At 45.1% G+C, this 25,819-nt stretch overlaps 1 protein-coding gene across 1 annotated transcript in view; it reads left to right on the plus strand.

Annotated features, from left to right (window-relative positions):
* The window catches only part of crim1 (cysteine rich transmembrane BMP regulator 1 (chordin-like)), a 227,886-nt gene that overhangs the window by 148,670 nt on the left and 53,397 nt on the right, over window positions 1-25,819 (plus strand). Inside the window, exon 7 of the mRNA XM_052011175.1 lies at window positions 2,129-2,326. Coding sequence (XP_051867135.1) covers window positions 2,129-2,326 — 198 coding nt within the window. The remainder of the gene's footprint in view (window positions 1-2,128; window positions 2,327-25,819) is intronic.

Consider the following 25,819-nt stretch of genomic DNA (forward strand, 5'->3'; position numbering starts at 1 on the left):
TCAGCTGTATTAGATTGCCCATCCTGATGGGGGTGGTGAAAGTGAGGTGTTGAAGGCAATTGCTTATTTGCATTCACGTAGCGCCTTTCGTGACCTCAGGATGCTCCAAAACATTTTACGGCCAGTCACGCGACGGGGAATGCAGCAGTAGATTGGTCCATTGCAAGATCCCAGAAGTGGCAATGTGTTAATCACCGGCTAACCTTGTTGTGTTGGCTTTGGGGGGGGGGGGGCCCAAACATTTACCAAGGCACTGAGGAGAACATATCCCCTGCTCTTACTGAGCCAGCAGCATCTTTTATATGCAGCTGAGGGAAGTCAGGTCCTCTGGCCCCGCAGAACTGCCGTAAGTCCAGTGCCGATGTCTCTAGAGTGGGACTTGAACCTGTGACCTTCTCCGACACTGTTATACTGAGCCACAGGCACGCCCGTTAATTAGTCTGAGTTGGGGATTTGCTCCGGGTTGCATGGATCAGAGGGCCCTGGGTTTAAGCCTAGATCCACACTATATTTTACTGGCAAGGCCTGTGCTGTTATTGTCAGCTTCATTGCCTCTGAGATGGAGTGTATCGAGGCTCATGTGGAGCACTAACATTGGCACACTCTGCCTCTGTGCTGAAATGCTGTGTAATTCCATGTTTAAAACTCTCATCCATGATCAGCTCTGGTTACAATGCTCTCTGCCAGGAGGTACCTGGGCGTGGCTGGCACTCTGAACTACCTCCACTGTTGGGACAGTCTGCTTGTACTACGCTGCAGAGCAGTGAACACCTAAGGGCATATTCACTGGGGTGAGAGGGCAGTAGGGGCACAGATCCTGTGGTAAAAATCGGTGAACACGTTAAAGACAATCATGTGTCAAACATGCACCTTCATAGAGTCATACAGCAGAGAAGTAGGCCCTTTGTTCCACCATTTCCATCACATACCCATCTATTACTAATCCCATTTACCAGTAGTTGATCCATAGCCTTGGAGCAACAGACAATCTGCTGGAGGAACTCAACCAGTCGAGCGGCATCGACAATTTCTTTCCTCCCACAGGAACTCGACCCGCTGAGTTCCTCCAGCAGATTGTTTGTTGCTCCAGATTCCAGCATCTGCAGTCTTTTGTGTCTCCGTCGATCCATAGACTTCTTGCCTTCTTTTCATGTTCTCATCTAAATACTTAAATGTTGTGAGAGTACCTCTCTCCAGCATACCCTCAGGCAGTGCACTACCCTCCAGGTGAAAGAATTCTTTCTCAGATCCTCTCCAAACCTCTCCCCACTTATCCTCGGCCTATGCCCTTTAGTCTTTAGACATCTCTGCTCTGGAGAAAAGTTTTTCACTATCTACCCTATCTATGACCCCCGGTGCTTTATACATCTCATTCAGGTCTCTCCTCTGCTCCAAGGAAAACAAACCCAGCCCATCCAATCTCTCCTCGTAAGTGAAGTGCGATCCCAGCCACATATTGTCAACCTTCAGTTTCCGATCATATGTCTGCAGTCACATGACTGAACGATCAGGGAAAAGAGCAGGGAATACTCCCCACTTCCAGGAAGATGGAAAGCAATGTTGATCCTGATGTGAGTGCATTTGTGCCTGGTAATTAATGACAATACGGCAAATTCATTGGGGGCCTTTGAGGGGCTTGGATGGGCACATGAATGAGAGGAAAATGGAGGGATATGGGCATTCTGTAGGTAGGAGGGATTAGCTATGTTGGCACAACATTGTGGGCCGAAGGGCCTGTTCTGTGCTGTTCTATGTTCTAATACCCTCTCACCTGGTTTTCATTAACTGGATGAGGTTATTAGAAATAAAAACAGAAGAGGTTATTAAGGTCCTGAGGTTGAGTTTATTAAGCCAGCTCACTGAGCTGTGTTGCAGCAAATCTTCTACCCTGCAGAAGCAGGATTTTGCTCTGGGCTCCCTTATTTAAAGGGGTGGGCCAGTTTCCACTCTGCTTCTATTGCACGGTCTAACCCACCCAGCGGCTGCTGCCCAGCTCTTGTCCGCCTGCTCCCTTGTTGTGCGCTCGTCTGTCCTTCCCCATTTACCCGACAAACCATTACCCCTTCTGCAGCTGGTTAACCCTGTTGTACCTTTCTCCACCCAACCCCCACCCGCCCCCACCCCACAGATCCGATTTACCCGATCCACAACCCTGCCGGCTGTTACGCCAACGGACAGATCCGCGCACATGGCGACCGCTGGCGAGAGGACGACTGCACCTTCTGCCAGTGCGTTAACGGCGAGCCCCACTGCATGGCCACGGCCTGTGGACAGAGCTGCCTGAACCCAGTGAAGATCCCCGGAGAGTGCTGCCCAGTCTGTGAAGGTAAGGGACCCTGAGAAATCAAGTGTGCCAGTGAGTGCAACGGGTCATAGGCTTTGAGCAACTGGCCTGCCTCACTTTAATGAGGGCACCGATGTGTACTGTAATAATTGGTCGTGATGTGCGTTAATGTTCTGCTCCTCCTGTGTCAGTAATGACAATCATTCTTGGAAACCTAAATGCTTCTACCAGTTGCTTCGGTGAGTCTGATAGCAAGTTAAGTCGAGTTTATTGTCATGTGCTCAAGTACAGTGAGGTACAGGAACACTGAAGAACTTTGCTTTCAGAGGCATCTCAGGCACGTAGGTTCAGACAACAATACACAGAGTATAACTTGTACATAAATTATACCAGAGAGTGAAGAGTATGCAAAACAAGACATTAGTGTTAAAAACACTGTCAGGGACAAGTCCATGGTAGTGTAAGGGGTGGTCCGTAGTGTGATGGGATTAAGGTTGTGATGATGTTCTTTGGAGAATAGAAGGACATACATAGTGGAAGATCTTGTCCATCTGCTTCTTTGCTGTGCCCTTGTCTCTCCCCTGCATTTACCCCAAAATCCATCTCCGTTTCTGGGGCTGCTTAACCCTTGTATCTTTCTGCCAACAGATGTGAGTTCTCCATCCCTGGCCTGTGTGCGCTAACAGCGTCCAGAGGACTCAGGGGAGCTGGAATCACCAGCATTTCACACCGGCCTTGTGCTGGAGACAGAAGGTGAAGGGAAGCCAGGAGACTGGGCACTTGGCAATCTACTGTGTCCATCCCAGAGCCCCGCTGCTTCCGAGAAATGGGGGGGAAGTGTGGTCGAGGAAGAGCTCCACCCGTGTAGAGTGGCCATTCTGGCAGCCAGCTTTAAGGCCACAGTGACAATGCAGCCATGCTGCTGGAGGGGATGGGGAAACCCTTGATCAGATGCACTGACCTGCAACCAAAGCCCCAGCCCACTCCCAGTTTCCCGACCTGCCAGCCCCACAGTCCTGGGTTAACAGCTGGACTCTGCTGCAGAATTCCAGCTCCCACTCCTGACCCGAAGCTGGCCGGAATGATGTGGAGCAGGACAGGAGAGAAGCTGCCCCGGGCCTTAAGGAATTGGTGTGTGGGGGTGCTCACAATGAGAAGGTGTGAAGTCTGAGGCAGGACAGACCTGAGGAAGGGCTGTACCTGCTCCTCCAGAGACACAGGGAACCTGTAGCACACTGCATTGTCTGACTTTCTCCGCCTCTCTCTGAAACAACTTCTTGGGCACCCAGTGTAACCAGCATTTGGTGGCAAGCACCATCTTTATAGTGTCCGCTCTGAGTAGTGCCAGCTCTTGACCTCCATGTGTACAGGGACCTGGCCTGGATCCAATGATGGCCATTCACCTTCTGAAATCCAGCCCAGCATGCATGGGCTTCCAAACCAGAGGCAGGGGGAAGGATCATTTCATCACTTCTGCTCATGCACAAGCACACACGCATGCACATGCACGTACGCACACCCACACACGTAGCAACACACATACACACAGCAAATACATATGAACACAAACCCATGCACACACAAACGTGTACACACCTACAAGTACACATGATGCACACACCTACAAACACACATGCAAACTTTTGTGTACATACAGATGCATGCACACCGTGCAAACACATTCACAAATATGGAAGCAAAGACACAATGCACATACACACACACACACACACACACACACACACACACACACACACACACACACACACACACACACACACACACACACACACACACACACAAAATCCAGGAAGTAGTTGTGAGATAGGATTACTGGAAACACAGCCCCTTTAGTTTATAGACACACACACGCGGCTTCACTGAAGCCAGGCAGCACTGCTTCAAGTAAAGTAGGTCATTCCCCTGTTTCAGATGGGAAATCAGGAATCTGAGGAATGCAAGTGGTAAAGGAAAAGTTATTTTTGGAATGATATGTATGTTTTCACAAGGATCTTACAACAACATTTAGAGTACATTTTCAAATTCACGCCTAGCAGGTGGCTGCTTTGAGGCAACAAGGAAACAGATAGAGCTTGAGTTATTTCCCTGTGATCTGTGCTCTATGGTATATCCTCTGTGTATCTCTAGTGGAAGGCTTGTTGTACTGAGTATGTAATTCAGTCTGACAAGTTCCCATTGGAAACTGGTGACATGGAAGATTGGTGATAATTGTATAACTGTGCATATGTGAATGTGTGTGTGTGTATCTGTGTGCGCGTGTGGGGGGGGGGGGGGTTCAGGTGCACGCATGTGACTATGGATGTGCATTCCTTCATTTGTGTGTGTGTGTGTGCATGTGCATGCATGCACAAGTGCATTTACGAGCCTCATCCTACAGATACCATGCCCACCTGTCTTGCAGTATCCAGAAGTGTTGAAAGTGTTAGTTAGTACAGGTTTCTTTTCTCCATCTCTCTCTGAGTCCAAATGTCACCAGTCCAAGAGCCGTCCCAGAGATCTGAGCAATTGTTTCAGGCTCTGCAGCATAGTAGTTAAGTTACTGGGCTTGGTGTTCCGAGGTTTGGACTGGTCATTGGAGACATGACTTGGAATCCCACCAAGCCTGCTGAGAAACTAAAGGAATAAGTAGTTACTATCAGTAATGCTGACCCAGAAACTACTGGAAGTCATTAAAGCCCTTTGAAGGAAGTTTGCCATCCTTGCTGGACTGGTTGAACCCAGACCCATTGCAATGTGATGGACTATTAATGGTGGCAGAGGCAGGAACATCCACATCATCCCTAGGCTGACACTCCAGGGGAGTACAAAGGGGATGCTGCAGTTGTCATGCCCTGTCTACCCTGTCAGGTAGATACAAAGAAACCTTTACGTCTTATTGGCTTAGAGGCTCCTATGTAGCTGTGCAGTTTGGTCAGGGAATTATAAATTTGTCCTCAGTACTTTGCACCAATCTTGCCTAACTGCCAAAATTCCATTCCATTGAAGTCAATGGAACTGAACTTAAGAAGCAGAATGTACAACACAGCCAAGCCAACAAAAGCTGTGTTAACTTTCTTAGAAATAAGATGCAAATATTTGCCAGTGCATGCTTAACAGGGTGAAATGAAGAAAGGTGGGAAGCAGCTTATGAGGAATGTCAGCACTAGCCTGGACTTTTGGGGCAAATGTCCTCTTCCTGTGTAAAGTTATGTATTGTTACAATTGAAGAGGGTACTGGTGAGGCCACACCTGGAGTATGTACATAGTTTTGGCCTCCTTACTTCAGAAAGGATATGTCAGCATTAGAGGCAGTCCAAAAATGATTCACTCGGCTAATTCCTGGAATGAGAGGGTTCTCCTATCAGGAGCAGCTAAAGAGAGTAGATCTATGTTCTTTGGAGTTTTAAAAAATGAGGAGTGATCTCATTGAAACATATAAGGTCATTGAGAGACATGACATGGTAGATGTCAAGATGTTTCCACCAGTGAGAGCATCTCAAACGAGGGGTCATGACTACAAGATTAGGGGTCGATCGGTTAAAACCAAGGTGTGTAGAAACTTCTTCTCACATAGTGTAGTGAATCTCTGGAATTCAGCATCCCAGGGAGTTAGTGGAGGCTGGATCATTGAGATAATTAAAGGGGAAGCAGATACATTTTAGAAATATCAAGGAATTGAGAGCTCCTGGGAACAGGCACAGAAGAGGAGATGAGGCCTGCGGCAGAACATATTGAATGGCAGGGCAGGCTTGAGAGGCTGTGGGGCCTTTTCCTGCTCCTTATGTTCTCCTGTTAATTGGTGTGCGCAATATACCTTGTCAGCCTGGTGGCCGGCCAGTCATGGAGTGTCCACTTAAGAAAGGAAAGAACAGGTGTCAGGACTTGGAACTGCACGCCAGTACATCACAGAGGAACTGTGTCAGTGCCAATGGAATGGAACAGTGATTACATCCTAAGATTTGCCTAAAGGGAGTCTGCAGAACAAGCACAATCTTGCAGCAGCAGTGATGAACACAAGCATATATTATTAAGGTGTGGCAACGTTTCAATCACAAAAACTGGAAGCACTTCACTAGTTTATTTTTGGAACCTCTGAGTTAAATTAGTGCCCTCCAGCTCTCCCTCTCCCTTTTCCTCTTGATTATCCTCAGTTCCAGTGTACATGTTCTACACATAAGCTGGGAATTTCCTGGGACATAATCCTAGGAATTTCCCGACGGTGGTAACAGAGGGAAACCGTACAACTCACCGGGCCTCCTTAACTGTTCTTGTTTGTCAATGCTGCTCCCTTTTATTAATCCCAGTAGCTCACTCTTTGTTTTCCTTAACTTCCTCACTTCCCAAGTATGTTAACTACCTTGGATCGCACCCACAGTTCAAACAGCTAAGGGTAGTTATGTTTCTCCTAAATCAGTTTCATTTTGATACCATTCCAGTTTGGATTTCCATCCCCATTCTCCCAAATGCAGAAGAGAATTGGCTCTTTTAGAAAACCACAGCATTTATTATTTTGGCCCTTGCCAAGCTTCGATGGTATGTATAACATAGGAACATAAGAAACGGGAGAGGGAGAGGCCATTTGACCCTCTTGTACCTCCTCCACCATTCAGTAAGATCATGGCTCTTCCTGTCTGATCTTCAACTCTGTGCTGTCTCCCACCACACTCCTCAACTCCCTCCTAAAATATCTGTCGATCTCCACCTTAAATCAATGTCCACAACTCTCCGGTGAAAAGAATTCCGAAAAATCATAACCCTCAAATTCCTCTTGAGCTCTGCCTTAAATAGGCAGCCCTTTACTCTGAAACAATGCTCCTAGTTCTAGATACTCCGACTGGGGGAAATATTCTCTCAAGCATCAGACTCAGATTCTTATATGTTTCAGTAAGACCACCTCTCATTCTACTATATTCCAGCCTGCTCAACCTCTCTCTATCAGTCAACCCCCTTCATCCCAGGAATCAACCCATTGACCTTTCTCTGCACTGCCTCCAAGGCATGAGGACCAAAATTGTTTGTAGGGTCTAAACTGCGTCTATTCAGTCACAAAGGTTTGTAGTTATTAGTTGAGGTGTTGAGCTCAAAAGCCAGGAAGTTATGTTGCAGCTCTATAAAACACTGGTTAGGCCACATCTGGAATACTGCATTCAGTTCTGGTCGCCCCATTATAGAAAGGATGTGAAGGCTTTGGAGAGGGTGCAGAAGATGTTCACCGGGATGCTGCCTGGATCAGAGGGCATGTGCTATAAGGAGAGGTTGGACAAACTTGGGTTGTTTTCTCTGGAGCGGCGGAGGCGGAGGGGAGACCTGATAGAAGATTATGAGAGGTATAGGTAAGGTAAATAGTCAGAATCTTTTTCCAAGAGTCGAAATGGCTAATACTCGAGGGCATGCATTTAAGGCAAGAGGGGACAAGTTCAAAGGAGATGCGTGGGGCAAGTTTTTTTTACGTAGAGAGTGGTGGGTGTGTGGGATGCGCTGCCAAGGGTGGTGGTGACAGCAGGTATGATAGTGTTTAAAAGGTGCTTATATAGGCACATGAATGTGCAGAGAATAGAGGGATATGGACATTGTGTAGACAGAAGGGATTAGTTTAGGCGTTTAATTACTAGTTTAATTAGTTTAGCACAGCACCATGGGCCGAAGGGCCTGTTCCTGTGCTGTACTGTTCTATGTTCTCTGTTCTTAGACCAGGAGAGGTGGAGCTTTGGATTCTGAATGAGGAGAAGAACATTAACAGAACTCAGAGAGGATCCAGGCTCCCAGCAAGGGGATCAGAGGCTGGATCCTCTCTGAGTTCTGTTAATGTATGGGCCACGTCTTTCACACAGAGGGGGGTGCGTATATGGAACGAGCTGCCAGAGGAGGTAGTAAAGGTGGGTACAATTACATTTCAAAACATTTGGGCAGTACATGGATAGGAAAAGTTTAGAAGGATATGGACCAAATGCAGGCAAGTGAGATTAGCATAGGTAGGCATCTTGGTCGGCATGGACAGGTTAGACCAAAGGGCCTGTTTCCGTGCTTTATAATTCTATGAAGCCCCACGAATGCTCTGTAACCCAATGAGCTGAGCAGGTGCCACAGCCCAGTCCTACCCCAGTTGTCCGTTAACACAAAGATCCAAAGCTGCCATGATCCAACTCCTTTGAAAGAATTCAGGATGGCTCGTGCTATTGCATTCCAGCTTCGAAATCCGCTCATGGTAAGCAAGCATCTCGAGCTGAAAGATTTTTATTCACATTCACGTGGAGGAGTGTACCACGTGTCACCTGATACACACCGGGGAGTACAGAACAGAGAGAGGAGAGTGGGATTTAATGCCAGCAGTATCGCACAGAGAAGAGCAATTCCAGACTGCCAGTTCTGCGAATCAGCAGAAACTTGGTTGCATTTTTCAGAACACATCATCAGTGACAGGTTAACACTTCAGAATTAGCTCATGACAGCTGTTGCAAGCAAAGGCCCACATACCAACAGACACAGCGACACTCTTCAGGAGCTTTTTCAGTAGGGAAACAGAGGTGGTGCGGAGGCCATGGTTCAAGCCTTCTAAAAACAAAATGGTACATTTTCCTAAAACAAGAATATTTTGCTTTTCCACAATTTAATTGAATTCAGCAAAAGTTATTAGAAATAACTTGGAACCACATTCTCTCAATGGAAGTTAAAGCAAAACTGCAGAAGCTGGATAGAAACACAGAGTTATACAGCACAGAAACAGGCCCTTCAGCCCAACTCGTCCATGCCGACCAAGTTGTCTACCTGAGCTAGTCCCATTTGCCTGTGTTTGGCCCATATCCCTGTGTGAAATGTGAAATAAAAATAGAAAATGCTGGAAACACTCAACAGACCAAGCAGCATCTGTGGAAAGAGAAATGGTTAACATTTCTGGTCCGGAACTTTCATTCCACCCTTCAGGACCAACATTTTAGGAGTTCCTGGAGAGATGCAGCACAGAAACAGGCCCTTCGGCCCACTGAGTCCATGCTGACCATCAACCACACATTTACGCTAATCCTACATTATTCCCGTTATTATTCTCATCACGTTCTCATCAACTCCCCCCAGATTCTATCACTCACCCACTGTCGGGGCAGTTTACAACGGCCAATTAACCCACCAACCCACCTACCTTTGGGAAGTGGGAGGAAACCAGAGAACCCAGAGGAGACCCCCACGCAGTTGCAGGGAGAACAGAAAGCATCCGAGGTCAGGATTGAACTCGGGTCTCTGGTGCTGCAAGGCAGCTGCTCTGCTAGCTGTCTCACTATGCTGCCCATTATTTTCTTAGAGTGCAGACTTTTATGCTTATTGTCGTATCAGTTACATGTACTTCAAACAAAATTAGTTGGGGGTTAACATCACCCATGAGTTGTATAATTAAAGCTAGATGCTGAACAATTAAAATATCTTTCTCGTTGCTATATACAAGAACACAAGGAACCAGGAGCAGGGGAAGGTTATCAGGCCCCTCAAGCCTCCCCACTGTTCAATATGATCATGGCTGATCTATGCTGCCCTTAACTCCTCTTTTCTGCCAGATCCCCATAACCCTCCATTCCTCAATCTTCCCGATATTTATCTACCTCTATCTTAAATATGTCTCATGATCCGGCCTCCAGCACCCTCAGGGGCAGAGAATTCCAGAAGTTCACTGCCCTTTGAAAGAAGGAGTTTCCACATGCCTCAAGTTTTAAATGATGGCCCCTTATTTTATAGCACTGTCCCTTTATTCGTGATTCTCCCACCAGTGGAAACATCTCAACATCTACCCTGTCAGGCCCCCTTAGGAACTTATATGTTTGAATAAGGTCACCCCTCATTCTTCCTTAAGCATCCGGGGACTGGTAATTTGCACCCAATTTGAGGAACCTACTAGACCCTACACCATTGCCCTAATACTTGCTCCCATTTTAGTGAGGCATCCCCAGAGAGAACTAAGTCTTTGCCCACGGGCACTGAAGTGTAGTAGAATTTTGGACTTTGGTGACATACCTTGGCATATTCAGCAGAACTACTGTTGCAAATGTACACAGCCAGCATACCCTCACAATCACTTTGTGTTATTGACCTAATTTCCTGTCATACCCTACAATGTCTTAATAATTTGTTTTACTGATTAGAGATGGACGGGATTGGATAAAGCATTAATGAGGGCATTAGACATGGTCTCCTAGAAGCCGCCGAAAGAATTATCGTCATGGAGATTCCTTCCCCCTCCAGCCCCCACAACTCCTTGCTAAGCCAATTGCAAGGATCTCCTGAAGCAATCAGTGCAGTTCAAAAGTACTTCATTGTCTGAACCACTTCAAGATGTTTCCTGGTAATAAGATGGTGCATTGAACCAAATGTTATTATAATGGATTGCAGGAAACCATTGTACACTACAGGACGGGACAAACAAATGTACAAAAATAACATCAGAAAGAATAGACAAAGGTATTTACAACATAAATTAGAGCATCAGCAGTTGAAGTTAACATGTTTTAAAAACACGGCAACCTTCGTTTTTGTTGCCGGGTGAAACCTGCGTCATCAAGGTAGGAGAAACATTAAACACTGGAAAATCTTTCTAGTGTTGGGATAGGAAACCCCAACAGTGGGCCCCATTTCCACTGTGGCATTCTAAACCAAGCACGGCAACTACTCTCCAAGAACGAATGGTGCTCGGGATCAGACACAGAAGAAATTGACTTCTGCTAGACTGTGACTTGCTTGAAATGACAGAATCCATCGGTGGGAGGCGGAGAGGGGAGGGAAAGAGGAGACAGTAATTTTGGACAATGTAACAATGGAATGATATCCAATGAGCTGCCCAATATGTATCGACAGACGATGAAGTATAATGAGTGACAAATTCACTATTTCCACTTTTAGACTGTAATTTCTATATCCTTATAAGTTCAGAACTTTTAGTTCCTATGAGGATTCCTGCCATGTTTACAGACACCAATAAGGTATTTGGTTCATGTCTTTGCTGACTAGCTGGGGTAACAATTCATCCCTAACTTGGAGCTAATGATCTGAACATTTTCCTCATTGTTGTTAATGTTTTTTTTTACTTTTTATTTGTTTTGGAAATCTAAGCTGAAATTGTGACTGTTGGCAAATGAACCTGGAATTTGTGGCTGGTACAATGGTGGCCTTGTAGCTTTTACTAGTAATGTGAGTTCAAATCTCTTCAGGGTATCTGAGTAATTAAAATTCAGTTAATTTCAGAATTTAGCATATAAAATGCTGATTTCAATAATGGTAAAACAAAAACCAAAAATGCTGGAAACACTCAGCAGGTCAGGCAGCGCCTGTGGAAAAAGAAACAAGTAACATTTCAGCTCTGGAATCCTTCATCAGATGCACCTGATGAACACTTTGTCAGACCTGTTTTTCTCTCTCCACAGAGGCTGCCTGACCTGCTGAGTGTTCCCAGCATTTTCTGTTTTTATTTCAGGTTTCCAGCATTTGCAGTTTTTTGATTTTCATTAGTAATAGTGGCTATGAAATTATCTGGCTTGTTGTAAAACATCTTTTGGTTTACCAGATCTTTTGGGGAAGGCAATTTAATGTCCAATAGTGGCACTAAAATGGCTATGGAAGCCATTTAGTTGTACTACATCACCATGCCAAAGAGGTATGGTGGCATAATGGTTATGTTACTGGATTAGTCAGCTGGAGTTCTGGGCCACTTGATCCAAGGACAAGAGATCAAATCCCTTCACGACATCTGAAGTATGTATTTTATAAAGCTGGCAGATTAATGTTGGAACGCATCTTATTCATTGATTATCTTCAGGAAGGAAAGTGCCCCTGCCCTGTATGTAACTCCAGACTCAGCAATGTGGTTGAATCTTCCAGTTATCTTCCATTCCTTTAGAGATGAACAGTAAATGCACACAATGCCACTCATATCTACATCCCATGAATAAATTAATTAAAAAAATACTATGACAAAACCAGATGGACAAACCAGTGCACTGGATTCGTACTTAGAAATACATCACAATTCCTTCATCGTTGTGAGATCAAGTTCCACCTTGGTGGGTACAAAAGGCAGTGGATCAAGCAGGCAAGTTACCATCATCTTCTCAAAGGAATTTGGGGATGGGCTGGCCTTACCGGTGGTACCCCTGAGAGAACTACACAAGGTCGTTTTTTTGTGATTTTTTTTATAAATGACTTGGATGAGGATGTGGAAGGGTGGGTTAGTAAGTTTGCTGATGACATGAAGGTTGGTGGTGTTGTGGATAATGTAGAAGGTTGCTGTAGGTTACAACAGGACATTGATAAGATGACCTGGGCTGAGAAGTGGCAGATGAAGTTCAGCGTGGAAAAGTGTGAAGTGATACACTTTGGAAGATCCAATTTGAAGGCAGAAAGAAGGTTAATGGCAGGACTTAGCAGTGTGGAGGAACAGAGAGATCTTCGGGGTCCACGTCCATAGATCCCTCAAGGTTGCTGTACAGGTCGATAGGGTTGTTAAGAATGCATATGATGTGTTGGCCTTCATTAGACAAGGTATTGAGTTCAAGAGCCGCGAGGTGATGTTGCAGCTCAGTAGAACTCTGGTTAGACCGCACTTGGCGTATTGTGTTCAGTTCTAGTTGCCTCATTATAGGAAGGAAGTGGAAGCTTTAGAGAGGGTGCAGAGGTGATTTACCAGGATGCTGCCTGGATTGGAGGGCATGTCTTATGAGGATAGGTTGAGTGAGCTAGGGCTTTTCTCTTTGGAGAGAAGATGAGAGGTGATTTGATAGAGGTGTACATGATGATAAGAGGCATAGATCGAGTGGACAGACAGAGACTTTTTCCCAAGGCAAAAATAGTTAATGTGAGGAGGCATAATTTTGTGATTGGAGGAAGGTATAAGGGGGATGTCAGAGGTAAGTTTTTTACACAGAGAGTGGTGGGTGCATGGAATGCACTGCTAGCAGAGGTTGCGGGGGCAGATACATTAGGGAAATTCAAGAAACTCTTAGATAGCAACATGAATGATAGAAAAATGGAGGGCTATGTGGGAGGGAAGGGTTAGATAGATATTAGAGCAGGATAAAATGTCAGCACAACATTGTGGGCCGAAGGGCCTGTACTGTGCTGTAATGTTCTATGTACATGGCTAGAAGAGATTTGCTGACACTGGTGGATGGCTCAGAACATCTGACTTCCATAATCCTCTTGTAATAGACCTAATGAAGGTCTTTGACCTGAAAAGTTGACACTTGTTTCCATCTCCATAGATGCTGCCTGGCCTGCTGAGTGTTTCTAGCATTTTCTGTTTTTATTTCAGAAACAGACCAAGGTGCCACACAAGCCTTTTTTTTAAAGGTGGGAGTGGTGGTCATGGTCAAGAAGTTAGCGTGCGAGGGTTAAATGGGGAAGATGTGACAATGGGTAAATGGTCTGAAGTGTTGCTCAGTTTTCTTGAGAATGACTCAGTGCTTCTGAAGAATTTTCTCTTCCTGGAGGAGAGTGGAGATCCTGAGCAGGGGCATTGTTCCTGATCTGTTGAATGCTGCGCTTAAAGTATAAAATGTCCATTCCTTCATCTTTTTCCTGATGTCAGGTTGGAGGAATGGTATGCCAGCATTTTGGCACTCCCAGCGCACTGTGCCACTGAGTGACGCCACATTAGCTGGGCGTACAGTTCCTCAGACATTGCTGAGTCAACATCCTGGAACACTTTGTCCAACAATACCATGGGAGATCAGACTGAGTAAGTTCAGGAAGGCAGCTCACACCACCTTCTGAAGAATGTCCATGGATAGACAATAAACGTCCCATGGAGTATATAGAGAGGCAGAAGACATCAGGGAAGGAATTCCAAACTGTGGCATCTTGGCTGCTGAAGACATTGCAATTGATGATGGGGAACAAGTTGGTGGGGTAGCCAAGGCAAGGAACCGGTAAGGAAGAGGGTTGTTCAGGGATAAAGAAGCTTCAGTGGTGGGTAGACTGAGGCCTTGGAGAGATTTGATTCTGCGAATAACCCAGTATATCACATTAGTGTTCTGATGGTTGAGGTCAAAGTAAAAGATCGATATGAAGCATATGGGAGTGAGATGGGCTTGGTGAAGACTAAAATGTGTGCATGAGAGCCTTAAATGGGCTCTTGATTCAAGAGGTGGGGGATGGAAGAATGGAGAGCATTGGACGAGTTGGGTCTGGCAGTCAAAGCCTTGACCATGACATCCCACAAAATAAATTTGTCTGCAACTATTTGAAAACTGCATTTCAAATCAAGATTCAGTTTCAGCTCAGTGCAGAAATCATATTAAATTAATGTACAATCAGCCCTTGCATCAGTTGATCGAGCACATTTCTTTTACCTTTTCTTCCACGAGACCAGTGGAGAACAGTGAGTTACCAATGCAGCCGGGCAGTCAAGGTGAGGTTAGTTGCCATGGATTCAGCAAGCTGACAAAGTGGGTGCAAAAAAACAATTAAATTGCTTTTAGCTTGTTTACCTACAGGTCCCATGCCAGATATTATCTCACTTATACATGAGTACATTCTATGCTCTTTGTCCATGCACTATCAATCAGGTACACTTATGCACCTACTCTCGCTCTCTCTCACTCTCTCTCGCTCTCTCTCACTCTCTCTCGCTCTTTCACTCAATCTCTCTCTTTCGCTCAATCTCTCTTTCTCTCTCTCTCATTCTCTCACACATGTACAAACACACATTCCCCCTTTCACACACAGTGTCACACATGCACACTCTCTGACATAATTAGGTTAATTGGATACTGTAAAATATCCCAATCAGAGAGATATATAGCATGAAAACAGGCCCTTCAGCCCACTGAGTCCATGTCAACCATCAAGCACCCATTTACACTAATCCTACATTAATCCCATGTTATTCTCCCCACATTTCCATCAACTCCCCCCAGATTCTACCACTCACCTACACACGGGGGGTAATTTACAGTGGCCAAGTCACCTACCAACCTGCACATCTTTAGAATGTAAGAAGAAACCAGAGCAACAAAAAGAACCCCACATAGTCAGAGGGAGAATGTGCAGACTCCACACAGACAGAACCCAAGGTCAGGATTGAACTTGGATCTCCGGAGCTGTGAGACAGCAGCTTTACTAGCTGTGCTACTGTTCCATCCTAAGTATGGGTAGCATATTAGGAAGGCACAACATACAGTATTACTAACTACTACTAGCATATGGTAGGAGAATCAGGGCAATTATTGAGCTCATGAGGGCAAACGAGTTGCAGAGCAATAAGTGGGGAAATAGGACAGATAGGATTGTGCTAAGACATATAATTGATGGGCCAAATGGTCTCCTCTTAAGAACATAAGAAATAGGAGCAGGAGTAAGCCGTCTGACCCGTCGATCCTGCTCCACTATTCAATAAGATCATGGCTGATCTGACCAAGGACTCAGATCCACCGACCTGCCTTTTCCCTATAATCCTTAATTCCTCTACAATGCAGAAATCTATCTAACTGTGTCTTAAATATATTTAATGGGGTAGCATATACTGCTTCCCTGGACAAAGAATTCCACAGATTCACTACTCCCTGAGAAAAGCAGTTCCTCCTCATCTCCATCCTAAATCTACTCCCCCAAATCTTGAGGCTATGTCTCCTAGTGCTAGTCTCACCTACCAGTGGAAACAACCTTCCTGCCTCTATCTTATCTATCCCTTTCATAATTTTATATGTTTCTATAAGATCCCCTCTCATTCTTCTGAATTCCAGCAAGTATAGTCCCAAGTGACTCAATCTCTCCTCATAGGCTAACCCCTCATCTCCAGAATCAACCTGGTGAACCTCCTCTGCACCGCCTCCAAAGCCAGTATATCCTTCCTCAAGCAGGGAGACCAGAACCGCACACAGTACTCCAGGTGCGGCCTCGCCAGTACCCTGTACAGTTGCAGCATAACCTCCCTGCTCTTAAATTCAGTCCCTCTAGCAATGAAGGCCAACATTCAATTTGCCTTCTTGATAACCTGTTGTACCTGCAAACCAACCTTTTGCAATTCATGCACAAGCACTCCCAAGTCCCTCTGCACAACAGCATGCTGCAATCTGTCACCATTTAAATAATCTGATCTTCTATTTTTCCTTCCAAACTGGATGACTTCGCATTTACCAACGTTGTACTCCATCTGCCAGGCCCTTGCCCACTCACTTAACCTATCTATATCTCTCTGTAGACTCTTCACATCCTCTGCACAATTTGCTTTTCCACTCAATTTAGTGTCATTAGCAAACTTAGATATGCTACACTCGGTCCTCTCTTCCAAATCATTAATGTATATCGTGAACAGTTCTGGGTCCAGCACCGATCCCTGCAGCACCCCGCTCACCACTGAATGCCAACCAGAGAAACACCCATTTATCCCAACTCTCTACCTTCTACTGGTTAACCAATCCTCTATCCATGCTAATACATTACCCCCAACTCCATGCATCTTTATCTTATGGATAAGTCTTTTATGCGGCACCTTATCGAATGCCTTCTGGAAATCCAAGTATACAACATCCACTGTTCCCCTCTATCCACTGCGCTTGTTATATCCACAAAGAACTCCAGAAGTTTGTCAGACAGGACCTGCCCTTCCTGATGGAACCACTTCTATCCAGATGTCTTGCTATTTCTTCCTTAATGATAGCTTCAAGCATTTTCCCGACTACAGACGTTAAGCTAATTGGACCATAGTTACCTGTCTTTTACCAACATCCTTTTTTAAACAGTGATGTGACATTCACCGAATTGTAATCTGCTGGGACCTGCCCAGAGAATTTGGTAAATTATCACAAATGCCTCTACTATAGCTTCCGCCGTTTCTTTCAGTATCCTGGGATGCATCCCATCAGTCTACCTTTAGGCCCACTAGTTCGCTCATCACTACCTCTTTAGTGAGAGCGATTGTATCGAGGTCCTCACCTCGTTTCACATCCATAACATCTCTATTTGGCACGTTAGACGTGTCCTCCACCGTGAAGACCGATAGAAAATAGTCATTCAAGGCCTCAGCCATTTCCACATTACCCAATATTAACTCCCCCTTTTCATCTTCCAAGGAACTTTGTTCACTTTAACCACCCTTTTCCACCTTATATAATTATAAAATCTTTTACTACCTGTGTTTGTATTTTGTGCCAGTTTACTTCGATCTTCCTTTTCCTTATTGCTTGCTTAGTGGTTCTTTGTTGCTTTGTAAAGTTTTCCCAATCTTCCAGTTTCCCATTACTCTTGGCGACTTTGTATGCATGAGCTTTTAGCTTGATGCCTTCTTTTATTTCCTTAGTTATCCAAGGCAGGCTCTCCCCACCCTTACTATCCTTGCTTTTGACTGGAATGTGCCTTTGTTGAACACCGTGAAAAATCTCCTTGAAAGTCTCCCACTGTTCCTCAACTGTCCCACCACATAGCCTGTGTTCCCAGTCTACACTAGCCAACTCCTCCCTCATCCCGTTGTAGTCTCTCTTGTTTAGGCATAATACATGGGTTTTAGATTGAACTGTTGCACCCTCCATTTGTCTGAGATTTACTCTTACAAATTTACGTGGATTAACATTTTATATTTCCTTATGAAATCATTCTTATTTCATAAGGAAAATATAAAATGTAAATCCATGCACGCACCCACCTACAAACTCCCACACTCACACAGACACAGACACACACACACACACACACACACACACAATTTCACACAGACTTGCATCACTTACACAGGCGCACACACACACACTCTCACACAAATACTTTTATACTTGCTAACGCTCACATAAACACAGCTGTCTCGTGCACACACACAGATATACAAATGCTCACTCACGCACACACTATCTCTCTCATACACACACACACACACACACACACACACACACACACACACACACACACACACACACACACACACACACACACACACACACACACACACACACACACACCAGCTTTGCTTCTGTGTTGCAAGGCAGATGCACTCACCCTTATAAGACTATGAGCATAAGCACTATTACAATCAGCTATTGAGAAACCTGCATAGCGCACATTCCAGAGGGCTTGGTCTCAGTAAATAACTGCACCCCTGCAACTAGGAGGATCCTTGAGAGTGGAGGAGGTGTCAGTATGTCGGGGTGGGTGATGGTGAAAATTCAAAGAGGATTAAATTGACAGATTCTCTCACGGGGTCAGTGGGATCTGTATCTCCCCACCAGCCCTCGCAGAGACAATCCCCCTCTGCCTTTTTATTCCCTTGAGTCTGGTTGTTTTTTTCACTATCAGAGCACACTAGTCAAAAGAGATTAGATTGTCCGTTGTTTTCCCAAGTTAGCTATGTCTGTCTATTCAAGTGCGCAGGAGCCTGGCATTGGCTGTGGCTTTATGTGTTAGGTCTTGCCTGGTGAAGTGAAAAGGGCAGATACTTCTCTTTCAGACTGCATTTTTTTGTGAAATTATTTCCATTGTCCTCTGATCGCAGCTCATTTAATCACAGGCATGCATAAAATAAATAGTGTTTGAATATGCACCTTGACATGAATAAAAATATACACACAAGCCTGTCCAATAATGCCCGCCTGCAGGCAGATCTCACATGCTTGTTGGGCACACTGTTTTGAACTTGAATTCCCTCAGTCTCTCCATTCCTCACTATAGCTCAATGGGTAACACTTTCACCTAGTGAGTTCAAGTCGATGCATCATAGAAAGCATCCTGTCTGGATGCATCACAGCTTAGTATGGCAACTGCTCTGCCCAGGACCGCAAGAAACTGCAGAGAGTTGTGACACAGCCCAGCGCATCACGGAAACCAGCCTCCCCTCCATGGACTCTGTCTATGCTTATCGCTGCCTTTGTGAAGCAGCCAACATAATCAAAGACCCCACCCGGGTCATTTTCTCTTCTCCCCTCTCCCATCAGGCAGAAGATACAGGAGCCTGAGGGGACATGCCACCAGGTTCAAGGACAGCTTCTATCCCACTGTGATAAGACTATTGAACGGTTCCCTTATACGATGAGATGGACTCTTGACCTCACAATCTACCTTGTTATGACCTTGCACCATATTGTCTACCTACAATGCACTTTCCTGTAGCTGTGACACTTTACTCTGCATTCTGTTATTGTTTTTACCCTGTACTACCTCAATGCACTGTGTAATGAATTGATCTGTATGAACAGTATGCAAGACAAGTTTTTCACTGTACCTTGGTGTAAGTGACAATAATAAACTAATACAATTATTTCCGGTACCAATACAGAAAATGTTGGAAACATTCAGCAGGTCCCTATGAAATCAAATTATGAGAGGCATAGATAGGGTAGACAGAATCTTTTTCCCAGGGTAGAAATGTCAAATGCTAAAGGACATGCATTTAAGGTGAGAGGGAGAAAGTTTAAAGGGGATGTGCAGGGCAAGTTTTCGGAACAGAGCAGCCTGGAATCTGCTGCCGGGGTAGTGGTGGAAGTAGATATGATAGTGGTGTTTAAGAGGCTTTTAGATAGACACATGAACATGCAGGGATTGGAGGGACGTGGATAAGATATGGAGGGATAAGTGATTTCGTTTAATTTGGCATCATGTTCGGCACAGACATGGTGGGCCAAAGGACCTGTTCCTATGCTGTACTGTTCTATGTTCTAGGTCAGGCAGCATCTGTGCAAGGAAGGAAAGAGTTAACCTTTCAGTTTGGAGGGTGAATATTTCCACTCTTTAGGCTGACAGCCCGTCTGCTCTTTCAAGTGGACAACAAAGCATGGTTAGTAGGGACATGGTGTGCCGGAGTGCCTTCTTCTGTGTTGTATGACCATTGTAGGAGAGAAGAAGAACAGGTACATCAGTCCTTCAACCAACATGGGCATTCACGGTGGTGCAGCAAGTAGAGCTGCTGTTGAACTCAGGTTCAATCCTGGCCTCTGGTACTGCCCATGTGGAGTTTGCATGTTCTCCCTGTGACCTGTAGATGCTCCGGATTCCTCCCACAACTCCATGCAGATTCCACACACATCCACACACCAGGGACAATGTACAGTAGCCATTTAATCTGTCAGCTCACTCTTCATTGTGTCTGAAGTTTAGGATTAGGACTAGATATTTGCAATGCTTTGCATATTTGTAATGGCCCACTCATATTCTCTGCGTTAGCAGCGGAGTCATCTGTGGAAGCACGTTGCAGCAAGAGTCAGAGGGTCAGAAGCTCATCATGGTTCACGAATGCTAAATGGTCACTGATCTATCAGCCACCCATTGTAATCCCCTTCCAGTATTCTGTTGACTTCAGCCAGCTCGCACACAGAGGTGAACTTCCTATCCTAGCATCATCCGTGGAGGAAGGAAAATGAATCCCATGACGGAAGAAATTGTGAAGGATTCAGAAAGGCAGGAGTATGACAACACACACGCGTACACGAATGACAAATTACGAGCGCTTTCAGCCTCACTGAGAAAGCAGCCAGTGAGTGCCCAGTAGTGAATCAAACTCTTAAGCACAGGGCAGAGAAATTCTGTTCATACTGTTTCACTTCACCACCCACCACCCCCGCGGCCCCAGACACTACCAACCCACTCCTACTGATGAATTAATAGTCCCAGAGGAAGAAAGGAAGCTCTAATTTGTCAAACTACTGTAAATCCCATGCGAAAGGTGAGACTTCCCACTGCACAGGTCCCAACCGCTTTCTGCAGAATATGTGAGTGAATGCAGCAAAGCAAGAGAAGGTGTAAAAATACCCCTCGTGCTGTTAGCAGGAGAGAGAGCAAAGGGTCTCTCTCATCTATCAATGTATTGTTAACCCTTGCTGAGGGCTTCTCATGAAGGGTACTGACAAGAAGACTTCTCTCATCGTCCTCTGCAGAATCTGGGTCTATCCCCACTCAACACATGAAATGTGAGTAAGGTGGAAGCTCTTTATGACACAAGTTTTGTTGTGGTTGTTGCTTTGTGGATTGAACCTTCTCATGCCTGATTGGCTGATTTGTTTCCCAGATTGTTGATTCTGATTCGCTGGTTTTAGTTGGGGCAGTGGGTGGTGGAGATGGACGACCTGACCATTTCTCCTGCGTGGGGCGACTGAGAGGTGATGTGGCGGCCAATGTTGATGTGAAGTACATGAAATGCAGAATGTTTTATATCACTAATAATGCAGGCAAGAGTAGCAGCTAAATTAATACAAGAGGAAGTTACCCTGTGGGAAAGTAGAAGTCAAAATGAGATTTAAATGCCAACATGTATTGACTTTTGCTCTTTTTAACCACGTCATGTTGATACTCAATCTGGCTTTTGCACACAGGACCCCAGGGGCCCACATCTCACGTTGCTTCTCGTTTTCAAAGTTAAGTGATGAAAAAAAAATACCCAATTTCACTTCAGGCTACGAGATATTTTCCATGCTCAGATGATTAATCGCAGGAATAAGCTGAACTTTACTGCGTCCTGCCATCACATTTAGCAGCTGTTGCAGCATGGTGCTGTGGGGCTGCGGAGGATTGTCCAATCCTGCAAATCCAAGGCATTGTCCACAGGTTATTGTGGCACTTGACAACAGTGATTTGTAGATAGGGAAGGAGTGGGGAATGTGTGTGTTTGTGTCTGTGTGTGTATGTGTTGTGTGTTCTTGAATACATTTTTACACATGCATGCATGTGTGCAGGGATGTGTGTGCGTGTGTTTCTGTGCACGAATTTGTGCGTGTGTGTGTGCATGTGTTTTGCGCTTCATGAGTACTCTATGCAAGTTTGTGTGCAGACACACGTGTGTGTGTGTGTGTCTGTCTGTCTGTCTGTCTGTCTCTCTCACCGTTGTTCTTTAATAGTGCCCCCATCTCCAGATAACTTGTTAATTCGGGTCTCCATGGCAACTCTGAGCCGCCATGACTGCCTTTGACCTTGAAGGGGAGCCATCTAATGAGTGAAACAATCATGGCAGGGCAGCCTTTTCTCAGTGAATGCTTCTCCTGCCAAGGAATTTCAGATACCTGGGATTGTGCAGCCTAATCGGAACTGGTGTTGTAAATGCTCAGATATTTGAGCAAGTGGAAAGAATGTTACACATGAGAGGCAGAAAAGCTGATGGAATGTTTTCGTGGGATAATATGGAAATGTTGTGCAAGAGCGTTTCAAATAGTGTTTTTTTCCACTCTCCTGCCTGCTCTCTTATTTATATTTTACAGCCCTCTCTTTTACTCAACAATGTTTGTGTTATTCTATGGCCAAGAGGCTTAGTAATTCGTTCTCCTCTATTGCATTTCTTAAGTTGTCACATAAAAATAGTATTGCTAAATTTTTTTAAATTATTAGCCTGTTGATATGTGTGTCGATGCCTTAAACTCAAGTTTCCTCCCCCAGAAAATACAATTATTAGTAACATTGGTTATTGGCTATAAACCAAACTTAATTCCTGGAGGAAAATAGTTATTAACTTGTAAACAGGATGTACATTCAGTTGACATGTTGCTTCTCGAAGCAAGGCCTGTAAGTCAGTTAATGTGTTATAAGTACCATCCTTTATCAGTAATACATTCCCCTCTAAGCTCATTCATAAAAACATAAGGAACAGGAGCAGGAGTGAGCTGTACAGCCCCTTGAGCCCACTCCGTCATTCAATAATTTCAGTATTGGCCTCAGCTCCTGCCTGTTCCCGATAATCATTGACTCCCCTGCAGTCTAACAGCCTTGAACATATTCAGTGATTCAAGATACATGAGGGGCATAGATAGGGTGAATGTACTCAGTCTTTTTCCCAGGGTTGGGGAATCAAGAACAAGAGGGCATAGATTTAAGGTGAGAGGAGAGAGACTTAATAGGAACTTGAGGGGCCACTTTTTTTACACAAAGGATGGTCTGTATGTGGAACCAGCTGCCAGAGGAAGTGGTTGAGGCAGGTACAATAACAACTTTTAAAAGACAGTTGGACAGGTACATGGTTTAGAAGTTTATGGGCCAAATGCTGGCAAATGGGACTCGCTTGGATGGGGCATCATGGTCAGCATGGACCGGTTGGGCTGAAGGGCCTGTTTCCGTGCTGTATGACTCTTTGAACTCTATACACATCTCTAGGTAGAGAATTCCAATGACTCACATCTCTCTGAGAGAAGGCTCATAGAAATTTACAGCACAAAAGGAGGCCATTTAGCTCATCATTCCCATGGTGGTCAAGGGTGGATCTGTTTAGGTTTTGCTCACTTGTCAGCTCCCTGCTTCAGGAATTGTGAAATCCCTCAGAGGGAAGATGGTGTAACGGGTGGCACAGTGATGCAGCTCGTAGAGCCGGTGTCTCTCAGTGCTGGCGATCCGGGTTCAACCCTAACCTCCACTGTAGTCTGTGTGGAGTTTTCACATTCTCTCTGTGACCGAGTGGGTTTTCTCTCACATCCCAAACACTTGCAGGTTGGTCGGTTAACTGGCCACTGTAAGTTGCACCTGGCATGTAGGTGAGTGGTAGAATCGAGAGTGGTAGGAGTTGATGGGTATGTGGGGAGAATAAAAAATGGAATTAATGACAGATTAGTGTAAGTGGGTTAGTTGACGGTTAGTACAGACTCAGTGGGCTGAAGGGCCTGTTTCCATAGAACATAGAACTGTACAGGAACAGGCCCTTCAGCCCACAGTGTAGTCTATTGTCATTCACCCATATGCTATAAAAACACATGGAGGAACGAAATGTCATTTCCCCCAGACTCACACAACAGAGGACATACACTAAATGCAGTCAAAAAAATTTTGCAAGTACAAATAGTGCAAAGCCAGTATATACAGAATACAAAATGAGTGCAGGGTTAGTGCAAAACCGAGCTGGATGAAGAAAATACTGAACTCAGTGTGTTGCACTAAGTGTATAAACATGTTCAGCAGCAGCCAAAGTTCTTATACGCCGTTGTGCAAACCAGGGCTTTTGACGCGGCATTTGGCTGACACTGCCTCCAGGGTATTCAGGAGCCTGACAGCCTGGGGGAAAGATCTGTTGTACAGTCTAGTAGTTCTGGCCCAGACGGCAGTGGGACAAATAGGTCGTGGGAGGGATGAGAAGGGTCATCTATGATTCTGCAGACCTTGCGTGTGCATCGTGTGTTGTAGATATGTGCTGAACTAATTAAGCTAATGATGCCTAATTAAACTAATCCCTTCTGCCTGCATATGGTCTATATCCCTCCATTCTCTGCACATTCATGTGCCAATCTAAGAGCCTCTTAAATGCCTCTATCGTATTTGCCTCCACCCCCACTGCTGGCAGCACATTCCGGACACCCACCGCTCTCTGTAAAAAAAAACTTGCCCCACACATCTCCTTCGAACTTTTCCCCCCTCACCTTAAATGCATGCCCCCTAATATTATCCAGCTTCTGTGCTGTATTTCTCCATGAGTCCTGTTGGTTGGCACTCCCTAGTGTAGGTTTCCTTCTTCCACCAATGCAGTATAAGCCAAGTCCGATTTAAGCTTATCTTCAAGCAATAAAATAACTGCAAAAACCATGAAGTGCATAATGTTTGTCTGGCCCAACCACCTCATTCACCAGAGAATGCAGTTACTCCATTACCAATTCTGCCTACCAAGTAGGAGAAGCAAGGTCAGGGACTCTGGATCCACGCTATTCGATTGAAAGTGGTGGTCACATCCATGGGTACAGAACAGTGTAAAATGATAGGGAGAGAAGGAGCAGCTGGTCCATCAACATGGCTCGATATTTCCCACCATGACGTCAGGAGTCCTCTTGGACAGCTAGGAAATCCCAGGGAATAAAATACTGACGAACCTTTGCATTCTGTTAAATGCTTGATCACTTTGCTAATCTTTCACCATAGAACTTTTCATCCTGGTCCTCAATCAATAGCTACTTCCTCTTTCCAAAGAAGTTGATGTCTCAGTTGGCTACAGTTCAAAAGGTACAATGTGAGCTTCATCAGAGGAGTATCTATCATGTATGAATCTTGACAGCACCGACCAGCAGCTTACTCAGCTAGAAAAGGAAGCCGAGCCAAACCCAATACTGCTCTCAAGTACCATCAATGTGAGTCGAAAGAGTGATTAAAGAGTGGGAACCATGCCCAACAACAATTGATGGACACTTATATGGAATAACTGCATTTTGCCCATTTCCCTTCCCCTGGAATTTGTCACTCTCGCTTTAAAACACTTAATTTACAATGAGACTTTAGGAATTCTAGGAGAGTGCAGGAAGGCATACGTACCTCAAGCCTTGATTCAGTTACAGAGAGGTGTGTTGCTGCAGGAAAGCATTGACCATGGCCACTTTACATTGAATCAGAAGATTGTGGGTTCAAGCCCCAGTCTGGAACCTTTGACGTGTCCTGCAGTGCAGTCTTCACGCTGCAACATTTTATCCCTCAGGTGGCCAGAAAAAAGTTAATTCTTCCCACCAAAATGTAAGATTTTACATTCCCCCAGCATTAAACGTCACCCAACACCTCACCGTCTATTCCCCCAGCATTAAATGTCACCCAATACCTCACCGTCCATTCTCCCGGCATTAAACATCACCCAACACCTCACCATCCATTCCCCCAGCATTAAATGTCACCCAACACCTCACCGTCCATTCCCCCAGC

This window comes from Pristis pectinata, chromosome 3 (genome assembly GCF_009764475.1).
Source record: "Pristis pectinata isolate sPriPec2 chromosome 3, sPriPec2.1.pri, whole genome shotgun sequence".
In the NCBI taxonomy this organism is placed as follows: domain Eukaryota; kingdom Metazoa; phylum Chordata; class Chondrichthyes; order Rhinopristiformes; family Pristidae; genus Pristis; species Pristis pectinata.